Source organism: Aphidius gifuensis, linkage group LG1, assembly GCF_014905175.1.
Source record: "Aphidius gifuensis isolate YNYX2018 linkage group LG1, ASM1490517v1, whole genome shotgun sequence".
NCBI classification, from domain to species: Eukaryota; Metazoa; Arthropoda; class Insecta; order Hymenoptera; family Braconidae; genus Aphidius; species Aphidius gifuensis.
This window is the reverse complement of record NC_057788.1, coordinates 16,013,090-16,026,045: the sequence shown is the minus strand read 5'-3', so window position 1 is coordinate 16,026,045 and position 12,956 is coordinate 16,013,090. Positions and strand designations below refer to the sequence as shown.

The window sequence follows — 12,956 nt, the reverse complement described above, 5'->3', positions numbered from 1 at the left end:
ACATTAAAATTTCATATTTACATACGTCAATGTCTTCAACTATCAACCTAACCTTCAAATTGTGTCAATTACAGATATCTTAATAGTTAGCATACGCATATGAACTATTACGATACGTATGTTTAATGTTGATATATACATCTTTGATGTGAACTTATCAGCCACCACCCATTTAAACATGGCATATGTTAACATTAAACAGGATATGTTAACTGTTAACATATCCTTCTCTGAGTGAATATTGGAGTGAAATTAATATTTTCTTTGGGAGTTAATAGTTTAATTAATATCAATTAATGGTCATCAATGATTTAGGGGCGGAGGCAGTCTGAATTTTTTGAATTTTCAACTTTTTCAAGTTTTTTTTTTATAAATGGTAGATAGGGGAAAGCGGGGCAAAATGGAACACCCAAAAAAATATTTTGACTCATATTTTTTTTCATTTTTTCGTCACTCTTCGATTAAAAAAGCCGGAAGAAAATAAATGCAATAAAAAAAAAAATTTTTAGAAAATTTTTTGAGCATTTTTTTTAAGATCAAAGAAATTTATTTTTTATATGTTTTTTTTTGTTCGTCGAGAAAAATGGTGATAAATTAATTTAAAAGCAATTGTTCGTAATTATAAATGGAGAGAAATAAAAAAAAATTAATTTTTGTGATTAATATCACATTTTATGAAACAACGATAAATAAATTTATAATAACAATTATTTTTTTAAATTGTTAAAAATTATTTATGTTTTTTTTATTAATGAGTGAGAAAAACTAATCGGAAAATACTATTGTCATACATCGATTTATATTTTTTCCTTAAGTGTTCCATTTTGCCCCACTTTCCCCTAGCTATTTCTCTAGAGAATTATAATATGCAAAAAATCTCATTGAGAGTTCTTCAATTTATTATAAAAAAATATTATAACTTTTCAATTGTTGCTATGCGCTGATTAATCATTTTAGTCCATACCGCATCCCTACTCCGCACCCCCGGAGATGAAATTTTGTCTCTGAAAACAGCCTCTGAAAACTCTGCAGCCTCTAAACTCTGTCTCTAAAGTGGCCAAATTAGAGGTAGTGAAGAGGTAGCAATCCTTCATGTCTATTTTTTTATTAGAACATACCAGACACTACTTATTATTATAAACAATTGTTGATAACTAATTAACGCGAGCTCGGAGCGTTTTTTATCAAGACAGTGTGGCTCTCGGTATTTAAAAGGCCAACAATTTGAGACCAAATGGAAGTATATAAGTTAATTTTTTAAAAAGTTATGCGAGGTATAAAAAAACGTAAATTTTGTTTTTTTGTTAATTAACAAATTTCTAACAATAGAAAAAAAGAAACTACCTCTTAATTATATAGATTTTGCAATTTTAAATGTCTAGGCAAAAAATCGCATCCACGATTTGTTTTTAGTTTTCTTAATATTTTGATTTTAAAATTTTTGCAAAAACATTTTTTGTTGATAACTAATTTATTAACAATGAGAATTTTTTTTTTCTATTCTCGGTTGTAGTATTTCTTCTAGGCTTTAATTTGGTTCTAATACGAACATCCTATCTATATTATTTCAGAAGATATGAACATTTTTCTAAATTCATATAGTGAAAACAATACTAGTAGGCTTCCGCCTACGTAAAAATATCACAAGTTAAAATTTTTTGGAAAAAAAAAAAAATACGTATTCAATATTTTTCGCTCTAGAACAATAAAAAAAATATTTCGAGTGAATTCAATTTTTGGATTTAAAATTCACGTGGAGCCATATATATGGCGCGTTCTGAATCACTTCAGCTGGTCATCTGTCTGACCCTCACGGATCTAGTTGAAAACTTTTTTATATGTTCTTTTTGGGTCTTTATTAATTAATTGAAAAAACAAAATTGAAAGAAAAAAAAAAAAATTATTAAAACGTTTCGGCCCGCTCTAATTTTTTATCGAATATACGTGAATGAAGTACCTTCTTTTATAAAAAAAATTTCATGCATTTAAATTTAGGGTTATTTGTGAGAGACGAGAATTAACTTTAAAACACTCTACTTTACCGGCTAAAATACGTCACAAAATTTAAAAAAAAATTCAGGCTGCATAAAAAGCCAAAGAGAACATATAAAAAAATTTTCAACTAAATCCGTGAGGGTCAGGCAGATGACCAGCTGAAGCGTCTTATAGCAGCCTTTTTTATAACTTTAGAATTGCAATAAAAATTGATCATTCAAAAATCAAAATACTGATTTAGGTTTTTGTCATTTGTCCATGAACATACATTTTTTTTGCTATCAACTTAATTTCTCATGAAACTTTGACGCACAAAACAATATCTAAAAGAATTTTTTTTTGATTTTATGTTGAAGTTGGGCTGCTTGCACACTGTAAAAAAAAATTTCTGTAAAATAGAAATTTTTGTCTAGGAAAAAAAAACGTTTAAAAGAAACAAAAAGCGGTTTGATTGAAGAAAAAAATATGTCTTCTTGAAAACGAGAAAAATCCTCGACTTTATATTTTTTAGGTTCAATTCGAGTATTAGAAACATCAAATACAGTAAAAATAAATTTATTTCAAACGACTAATATCCTTCATTTGAAATAATTGCAGGAATTGAATTAATTTTTTTTTTTCTTATTTAATAAATATGTTTGTCTTGAAAAGAAACAAAAGTGTCTAAATTTTAGGTAATGTCGTCTTGCTTTATAACATACTTGGTTTTATTAAAAACAATATTGTCTAAATTTTAGACAATGTCGTCTTGCTTTATAACAGATTTAGTTTGTAGTATAACAAAATTGTCTAAATTTTAGACACTATTGCGTCTTGCTTTATAACATGTTTGGTTTCATTGTCAACAAAATTGTCTAAATTTTAGACAATGTCGTCTTGCTTCATAAATGATTTGGTTTAATTCAAAACAAAATTGTGTAAATTTTAGACACTTTTTGTCTTGATGTAAATACTTGTACGCCTTGATTTATGAATAAAGTCCCTCAATTTTATATACAATTTGTCTTCTTACATGCAATAATATTCTTTGAATAAAAATAATAACATTCTTTTTTCATGGACACATATTGCCTCGAATCAATACTTAATTTTTTTTTTTCAAGACTTCATTTTCTAAATTAAAAGCAATAATAGAATAACTCAAGACGTAAAAAGATATTTTAAAAGTTTTATAATGAAAAAAAAAAAAAAAATTATATTTTGTATTGTTAATTAGTCTTTATTATATTGATGTCTATTTATATGCCTACCTATCATGAAAAACCTAAACCTATTTTTTTGTCTTAACCGGGAACCGAACCCTACTATCTTCTAATTTCTAAACGCATATCTTAGCCCGCGCGGCCATCGCAAGAATATAATTTTCGATGTGATTTTTGTAAACTTAAAGTACACGTTGGCTAACATAGAATAAATTTGCAAAGTCTTGTAATAAAAAAAATATTTAATTATATTTTATTGAACAAATTTTAAATTCTTAAAGGAAGAAAATGTTAGGTGTCTCAATTTAAATTTATAAATTCGTTTAATCAAATATTATTTCCAGACTAAATTTTTTTTATTATTTAAAATTTAACCATAAATTATTTACCATTGTTGAGTGAAATTATTTTTTGATGTCAAATTTGTTTTATTGAAAGAACTATTCATTTATGATCAATTATAAATATTTAGACATGGGTAATCATCAAGACAAAAAGTGTCTAAAATTTACACAATTTTGTTTTGAATTAAACCAAATCATTTATGAAGCAAGACGACATTGTCTAAAATTTAGACAATTTTGTTGACAATGAAACCAAACATGTTATAAAGCAAGACGCAATAGTGTCTAAAATTTAGACAATTTTGTTATACTACAAACTAAATCTGTTATAAAGCAAGACGACATTGTCTAAAATTTAGACAATATTGTTTTTAATAAAACCAAGTATGTTATAAAGCAAGACGACATTACCTAAAATTTAGACACTTTTGTTTCTTTTCAAGACAAACATATTTATTAAATAAGAAAAAAAAAAATTAATTCAATTCCTGCAATTATTTCAAATGAAGGATATTAGTCGTTTGAAATAAATTTATTTTTACTGTATTTGATGTTTCTAATACTCGAATTGAACCTAAAAAATATAAAGTCGAGGATTTTTCTCGTTTTCAAGAAGACATATTTTTTTCTTCAATCAAACCGCTTTTTGTTTCTTTTAAACGTTTTTTTTTCCTAGACAAAAATTTCTATTCTGCAGAAATTTTTGTCTTAATTTCAACTAAAAATTTTTACAGTGCATACATCACAAACTTTCATGGATTATTAACAATTATTAATATGGTCACTCCCAAAGGTTTTAATATCAATTTTATTATATTTTTTTATTTATTCATTATTGACACGTTATAATGAAGAAATGAGACAAAATTTGTTTACTAGAGTTAAATTTTTTGTATCACGTATAAAAACTGGTACTATAAATTTTTCATTATCAATGTGATGCATTTTAGACAGTTAATGTATCCCACTTTATAATTCCTGATGAACGGAAGATCTAATCTGTGATCTAGGCCAACAATGAATATTTGAATTCAGTGTATATTATTATATTTTTCCGTCATCAAAATAATTGATTTTTTAATGTGCACACAACCTCAATAATGAATTAATTTTACATAGAAAATTACATCGTTTGTATTTAAAGAAAATTAACTTTAACTATCATTTAATATAGATTTCATCAATTAAGCTTTAATTCAATACTAATTTTGGGTTCAATGAATCTGTTTAAACAAGGTCGTACGGGTGTATTATAATGACTAGGATTATAATGAATCTGAAAAATACATTGTGTAAATCCGTAACAACCACACAATAAATACGGAAAAAAGCAGAGTAATTTTTTTTAAAAGAAAACTGCTACCTGCTAAGATCATAAAACTTGAACTCGGTTTTATGTTAAAACTTTTTGTTCGCCGGAAACTTTGTTATTTCAGTAATCATTAATGAACGTCATTAATTTGATATTATGTTCATTAAAAATTAGTGACAAATTTATTGATAATCGTTAATTTTTAGTTAAGTAGTTTGTTTTTGTGAAAGGTAATAACGTTACAACGAAATCAGAAATTACGATGGTCTTTTAACAGTGCAATTACATTTCTTTTTAATTGGGGTCTTGGGGACAAAAATGTCATCTTCAACTATATGTATTCTACAAACCCATTTAAAATTTTTGGATCTACAACATAGAACAATTTACGAACAGAAATCTGTTCAATTAAAAGAAAAGGAAAAATCAAATTATTAATTTATTTCTCGTATATCTTCTTATTTTTTTTTGTTATATTTTTTCAGTATAGTTTTTGTTAAAAACACTGTAAAATATGCTTTGAGAGGCTTGATGACCTGATGCATAAAATTATTATTAAAATAATTATTGAATTTTTGTTTTTTTCCAATTCCAACGACATATAAGTGAAAAAATAAAAATGCATGAAGCACCTGAAACTATATAGTCATATATCACTTTTGCTAGTGGTTTAATTTTAGAGATTACTCTATCAGCTCGTTTTTATCGCAAGCATATACACATATTTACATCTACCGAAAATTCTAAAATTATGTTAGCCCCTATTCAAATAATTAAATGAATAAAAAATTTGTGCACACGCGGCACAATTATTTCCTCGTAAAAAAATGCAAAAATCAGTTTGAAATTGTTAAAACAATTGGTGTTTTCCACATGAAACGTTTCATTTCTGTAGATCATATTTTTTATCAAAAAAAAAAACTGATATTCAAAACTGATATATTTGTCTATTTGTCTTTGGAGCTTTTTCATTTTAACATAATATAAAATACCAAAATACAATAACAATATAATAATAAATATAATAAATTTATAACCTGGTGACCTCAAAACATATAAGTGTAATTTAACAGTAACTATAGGATCGATATTTATATAAAAATATTACTAAATAAAAAAAGATTCATTTCAATTACAAATAATAATAAGAATCAATTTCTTATAATACAAATAATATAAATGAGTTATATTTTTATAGTTTATATTTGTCACAATTTTGCGCATACTCGAACCTTACGGAGCTGTTTTTTTTTTCCAAGGTTAGAGAAATATTTTTTATAGTTTCATAGTTATTAAATTCCCTCGTAATAAAAAATTGTTTATAGATGTAAAATTTATTTTTTTAAATCGTGACTTACCTACCTCTTGACATGATGCACGAATAAATAAAGAATCTCTCAACATTCCCAGGGTTGATTATCTGTTGACCAACACGTATTATTCAATTTTAACAAATTCTTGTCAAAAACATAACTATTATTTTTTTATACTTAAGTTTTATTTTAATATCACAATAAAATTAAGTATTTTCACGCTATAAATAATTTTACTTTACACTAATTCATATATATTTTATAATCAATTTGTTTGTTGGTTTAGACTGCATTAATTTTTGTTTTAATGTTTTTTAAACTGATTGAAATATGGAGACAAAACAAAAAATTTCATGCTACATACTGAAAATGTAGAAATAAATTTTTACTGATGGTCTTTGACAACTTTGACTTTTTTATCACTTTTTATAATAATCCCCACCCTGTGTATTGTCTTTTGAATGTGTGTAATGTGTATGTGTAAATAGTAAAAGCTAATGCGTATGTCCAGTATCAACTTGAGCTTTTATCGAAATCGTTGGCTACAAAGACCTCTACTTAATAGAATGTCGATATGACAGTTGATCTTACGTTTTGAATTATGGTACTTTTTGTACCATCCCTCCCTCCTTATTGATTGTAAGAAATTAATTGAAATTTTACCCTGCATAAAGCCGACAATCCGACAATTTATAAGGAACTACTGTACAAATGAATTTATGATCGGATTTGATAGTAAATTATTTGTACATTCTAATTTGGTTTGCATTACTGATAGGAAGACATAAAGACCGTATGAAAAAATCAGCCAAGCCTCGATTTTTTACCTCCCATCGCTAAATTTATTACAAATGCAATTAACTTTTATTAGTAATTAAAATAGTTGGAAGTTTTTCCAGACTATAATTTACTTTTGTACCTATGAATTCAAGACAAAAATATATTATTGCTGGTGATTTCTTTTATTTCTAAAAATGGGGCACTTTATTATTATTTATAATCACTGCATATTCATATTTGACAATGAACGGAATTTTTTTTTTACTTTTTTTTTGAGGTCATGCAAATAATAAGATGTGTTTAAATAAAAATAAAAATTTTTTATTACCAAATATATTAACATTAAAAAAAAACGATCAGCTGTCATTAGAAAAGCCCCAAACTTTGAGACTTCCAGCATCACGTTTTCTGTCGTAAGTGTCTTTGTCATCACAAGCATAAGCAAGGAGATATTGTTTTGGATGCCAGGCAACAGTGAAAGTTGCTGCTTCAACTGGTATATCAGCTATTTTTTCACCGGTTTCAACTTCTCCAATGTCAATAACAAGATCCTCCGAGGCAGCGGCAAGTAATTGTCCATCATATGAAAATGAAATAGTTCTGACTGGCCATTCAAGACGGGAAAATGTTCGTAAACAACATAACTCATCAGCATCCCAGAGAGAAACAAGAGCATCAGCTGAGCCAGTAGCAAAATATCTACCAGTTGGATCAAATTCAATACAAATACAGGTATTTGGATGTGCTTTGATTACATGAAGTGTTTTTAAATCAGGATAACTTAGTATGTGAACACATCCTTGTCCATTTGTTAAATAGAATGTCTCTGAATCTTTATACCAGGATATTTCATTCACTTCGAAACCATACTGTTCTTCAGCACATATTTTCATAGTTCTCACATCGATAAATGAAACAAGATCTTCTTTATTTCCAACAGCAATTGTGTTACCATTTGGTGACCATGATATATTTATATTTTCACCTCTGGTACCAATATTTGCTGTACATTTTTGTGTTCTAGTATCCCATATTCTCACTGTTTTGTCACCACTAGCTGTTGATAGAAGATCAGGGTTTGAAGCATGCCAACAGAGCTGGTCAACACTACCTCCATGGCCACAAAACAATGCTTCTTGTTTCTAAAAGAGAAATAAAAAAAAAAAGATTACCAAAAATCAAATACTATTATATTTTGGTTTACTCGTTAACAGTTCATTGAGGTTAAATTTACCAAACGATCTCCACTTAAAGAAAAAATGCTGACACATTTGTCGAATGAACCTGACGCCAAGTATTTTCCATCACAACTCCAACCAACGCTATGTACTTTTGCTGAATGCGGTGTTTGTTCTCGTATTTTATTGTGAGATTTAAAATAATTTACTAGTTTGTCGACGCGTGAATTGAGACCAGTCATTTTTGTAAATTATTGTTATGGTTTGAAACCTCACGAATCACGATTAGGGTTGTAAATTGAAGTTTCATTGACCATGGAGGTTTACACTTTACACACATGTTTGTGATTTGTGAGTTTGGTTATTTTACCGTTTTTTTTAATTCCGGTTTTTACCAGTTTCTTACCACCGGTGGAAAAAATTCTGTTTTATACTTAAAAGAGGCATGCCGTCGAGTTGCGCACAAGTACGTTGCGTGTATTCAGTGAAATTTTTTGACAAAAGTAAAACAAATAGTGGAATAGATTTATAAAATTTCAGATTTTGAAAGTATTAAGCGGTGTCTCCACGCTATAGAAATGCTTGCAAGATCTTGCAGCTAGATCTATCATCACTAGATAATTACTAGAATTTTGGTAAAAATTAGCCTTGCAAAACTATCACAGCCAATGAACATGTTCCATTTTTTCGTGCAAGATCTTGCTGCAAGAACTTGCATGAGATTTCTATCAGTGTTGGGTAGGTAAGATACCTTGGTATCTTACATGTGTAAGATACCATGTAAGATACAGTATCTTACATCATCGGTTTCATACATCGAGGTATCTTACATTGCGTTCCCAGCGCCTTCTACGAATAAACGTGGAACCTTCGTGCTACAATTTTTTTTTTATTCGATAAATACATGTCATTTATTTATTAAATAAATAAAAATTCCAAAAACAAGCAGTAGCTGAGGAAAAGATGTAGCTGAGGAATTAATGTTGCTTAAAAAAGAATTTCTTTGGCAACTGTAATTCCTTAGCTCCATCTTTCATATATATTCCTTTTAAGGATTTTATATTTAAAAAAATAGTTATTTAAAATTAAGCAACATTAATTCCTTAAACATAATTTTTGGCAACATTAATTTCTTAGCTACATCTTTTCTTGCTACTGCTTTTCCTGGACATTATAATTTATTTAATAAATAAAATTACATGCATTTTATTTTTAAATAAATAAAATGTAAAATCCCAAGGAAAATAGTAGCTAGGAAAAATAGACTAAGATACAGTTATAAAAGAAATATTTTGAGCAACATTAATTCCTTAGCTACATCTTTCCCTTAGCTACTGCTTTTTCTTGGACATTTCCATCTTTTAAAAATAAAATGACATGTATATTATTCATTTAATAAATAGAAAATGTCCGAGGAAAAGCAGTAGCTAAGGAAAGGATGGAGCTAAGAAATTAATGTTGCCAAAAAATTATGTTTCAAGCAACATTAATTCCTTCAAACTGGTTTTCCTTGATATTATATATATTTATATAACAAATAAATTACATGTACCAATATATATCGAGCAATAAGAACTAATTGTCGAGTCGACAGTCAGTAAGAATGTTCAAAATGGCTTCAGAGGTATCTTACAGTTTCTTACAGTATCTTACAGTATCTTACTGTAAGTGTATGAAACCTCAGAAATTGACCATTTACCCATCACTGATTTCTATAGCGTGGAAACACCGCTTTATAAAAAACTTGAACAGATACTGATATATGGTTAGCTCAGGATCACTCAGGATAGCTATTCTCGACATAATTATCCCCTCAGTTATCCCCGGCGACAGGGATAACTATTTTGTGGAAATTTACCTTAATTTATGGCTTTATTTGTATCTTCTTCAATGGTTTCCATCAAACGACTATATCGCTTTCGAGCATTTTCATGTTATCCCCGGTACAGGGGATAATTATGTCGAGAATAGCTATCCAGTGAAGTATAATGAAAGCTTGTGGCCACTAAAGTTCAGTTAACCAAAGAACGTCTTGAAAAAGTGCGGTTATACACGCTACTTTGTCATATGCGCCCTGTACTAACTCTAGTTAATCGTATTTGAGCATAGTTTTTCGACCAAGTTCTATGCCATAGCACTTGTGTCACTATATCTCACTAGAAATTTACTAGAAAATGGCCACCGAGGACTATGTTGAAAAAATGCTGCACCCGTATTCACGGGGCAAAATTGTTCTCATTAGGCATTTTTTCATTTTTCCCGCTGATGGCACTTGACAAAATTTTTTTTATATAGATTTCACATAGAAAAGCTTCACAAACGCCACCATCGGAAAAAAAACGGCCTAATGAGAACATCTTCTGAATACGGGTGCTGCATGCAGCATTTTCACCATAGAACCGCTAACTTCACACTAGTTTTTTTTGATACAGCTAAGATTAAAAAAATACAACAACAATGGTTAGCGTTGTTAATAAATTTCTTTGTTTATATTTACACATGTATAGTACATATATATATAATGATTAACTGTCAAAATATCAAATTGTCAACAAATAAGAAAGGTTATATTTTTATCTATTTTTTATGTGTTCGTAAGCAAGTTGGTACAGCTGAAACAATTTCTGCTATGCTAGTGGCCACAAGCCTTCAAACTCACGACAAGCAACATTTCGCTTGTAAAATGGACTGAGCATGCGCAACAAGTTGGGCTGTGTCGAACTTGTAAACATGGCCGTTCTAATTCTCATAAAACTAGTGATATATTCCGAATTGACGTGATTTTCCTAGTAATTTTACGTGTAGCCCATGCTCAGATCCCTCCGAATTATAGGTGCTTTCTTTTGTGTATTTATTTTTTTTCACTTCAATGCACATGTCATGCAAACTTGAGGAGAAAACAGTGGCGTCGAACAAATCATTCTTGAAAAGTAAGGATTAGAACACAGCTCATCCAGCCCTCATGCCCTACGCTGTTGCAAACTGACTTTTTGCTGACTGCAAATTCAACTGCGCATGCGCGAAAATAAATAGGGGAATAAAATAAATACACAAAAGAAAGCACCTATTGTCGGCCATGTTTACAAGCTAAATGTTGCTTGTCGTGAGTTTGAGCCCTATGCCATAGCTATGGAAGACATAGTTCACATATAACGGCTATAGGGCGACGTTGAAATCGTTACTTGAATCTGTTTCAGCTGTACCAACTTGCTTACAAACACATGAACAATTAATAAAAATATAACCTCCCTTGGGTGCATTCCTTTAATAAAAATTTTTTTTTCGCTCTGCAATTTCGCCCTGTAATACCGACAAATAGCTAGAAACAGAAACAATGACAAAAGTGATAAAATTCTCTATGTAATATCCCAGACTTCACTAATGTCTAGTACGACCTATGTGACAATAACAAGCAAGTACAACAAGTCTATTTTCTATTTATTTGAGTTTGAAATAGACATTGAACTGTCATTCAGGTTATTTTTTCAATAATTGAAACCAAAAAAAGAATAATGTCATGTGCCAGTACTGCCACTACAAGAAACAGCTTTTTCCTATAAAATTTTAGTCGGTATTACAGGGCGAAATTGCAGAGCGAAAAAAAAAATTTTATTAAAGGAATGCACCCCTTATTCGTTGACAATTCGATATTTTGACAGTCAATCTGTATATATATATATATATATGGGGAAACCAGTCAAAGAGTAAGGCGACAAGTTTCATGTAAACCATAAACAGTATTAAGCGGTGTCTCCACGCTATAGAAATCTCATGCAAGTTCGTCACGAAAAAATGGAACATGCCCCATTGGCTGCGATAGTCTTGCAAGGCTTTTAAAGGCTTATTTCCACCAAAATTCTAGTAATTATCTAGTGATGAAAGATCTTGCAAGCATTTCTATAGCGTGGAGACACCACTTAATTGTTGTATTTTTCTAATGTTGGCCGTATCGAAAAAAACTAGTGTGAAGTGTGCAGCATTTTTCCAGGATAGCCAGGATAGTCTTCGACGACCATTTTCTAGTGAGATACAATTTACAAGGTGTGTTCGTTCACTTTTCACACCGAGTTTATGCACGGAGCGTATGCAAGGAAGTGCTAGAGCTGTGCGGTCATTTGAAGAAGCTTTAGTAACTAAAATTTACCAAAGCATTAGTTATTTTCAGTGATTGTGTTTATTTGTCGATTAAATAATTTTTTCCAAGACACAAGAGCAAATTACCAGTTGATAATGATGAAAGATAGCGAAAGAACTCGAAAAAAAAAAATAACAATGAATGAATAGTAAATTTTAGTTAAAGTTTTTTCAAATGACCGCACGACTCTACCGCTTTCTCGCATACGCTCTGTGCGTACGCTCGGTGTGAAAAGAGAACGAACACACCAGGTGCTTTCTTTTGTGTATTTATTTTTTTTCCTGTTTATTTTCACGCATGCGCAATTGATTGCCCAGTCAGAAAAAAGTCAGTTTGCAACAGCGTAGGACATGAAGGGCTGGATCAGCCGTGTTTTAATTTTTATTTTTTAAGAATTATTTGTTCGACGTCACTGTTCTCTCATCAAGTTTGCATGACAGGCGCATGTGCATGATCATGCGCATGAAAGTGAAAAAAAATAAATACACAAAAGAAAGCACCTACCTACAGTGACACAAGTGCTATGGCATAGAACTTGGTCGAAAGACTATGCTAGTGGCCACAAGCCTTAACGTTCTAAAACCTCTGTTGGTTCGGGATCTCTAAGGGCCGGTTTTGTAATCCATAGTTAAGTCAACATGGTATAGTATAGTATAGGGAAGCGAAACGTTAGACTATACCAAAAAACTGTAACTGT

At 29.7% G+C, this 12,956-nt stretch overlaps 2 protein-coding genes across 4 annotated transcripts in view; both read right to left on the bottom strand.

Moving 5' to 3' along the window:
• The window catches only part of LOC122849457 (calcium-binding mitochondrial carrier protein Aralar1), a 46,652-nt gene extending 39,889 nt beyond the window's left edge, over window positions 1-6,763 (bottom strand). The window contains exon 1 of one of the 3 annotated variants that reach the window (XR_006373566.1): window positions 6,216-6,763. Coding sequence is in view for 1 of the 3 variants with exons in the window: in XM_044148161.1 (XP_044004096.1) it covers window positions 6,216-6,257 (42 nt within the window). In the remaining 2 variants the exon portion in view is untranslated. Of the gene's footprint in view, window positions 1-6,211 lie in introns of all 3 variants that reach the window. The other 2 variants (XM_044148161.1, XM_044148177.1) reach the window with 2 other exon arrangements.
• Window positions 6,764-7,251: 488 nt separating this feature from the next.
• LOC122849800 (THO complex subunit 3) lies at window positions 7,252-8,505 on the bottom strand. The gene is made up of 2 exons (XM_044148623.1): window positions 8,181-8,505; window positions 7,252-8,088 (listed from the first exon to the last, which is right to left on the bottom strand). The coding sequence occupies exons 1-2, from the start codon at window positions 8,364-8,366 to the stop codon at window positions 7,303-7,305; spliced, it is 972 nt and encodes a 323-aa protein (XP_044004558.1). The 5' UTR covers window positions 8,367-8,505; the 3' UTR covers window positions 7,252-7,302.
• Between the last annotated feature and the right edge of the window lie 4,451 nt (window positions 8,506-12,956).

Coding starts and splice junctions, on each gene's coding strand:
- LOC122849800 (XM_044148623.1), bottom strand. CDS start 8,366: ATGACTGGTCTCAATTCACGCGTCGACAAACTAGTAAATTATTTTAAA. Junction 8,089..8,180: donor CTTTAAGTGGAGATCGTTTG/GTAAATTTAACC, acceptor TTTCTCTTTTAG/AAACAAGAAGCATTGTTTTG.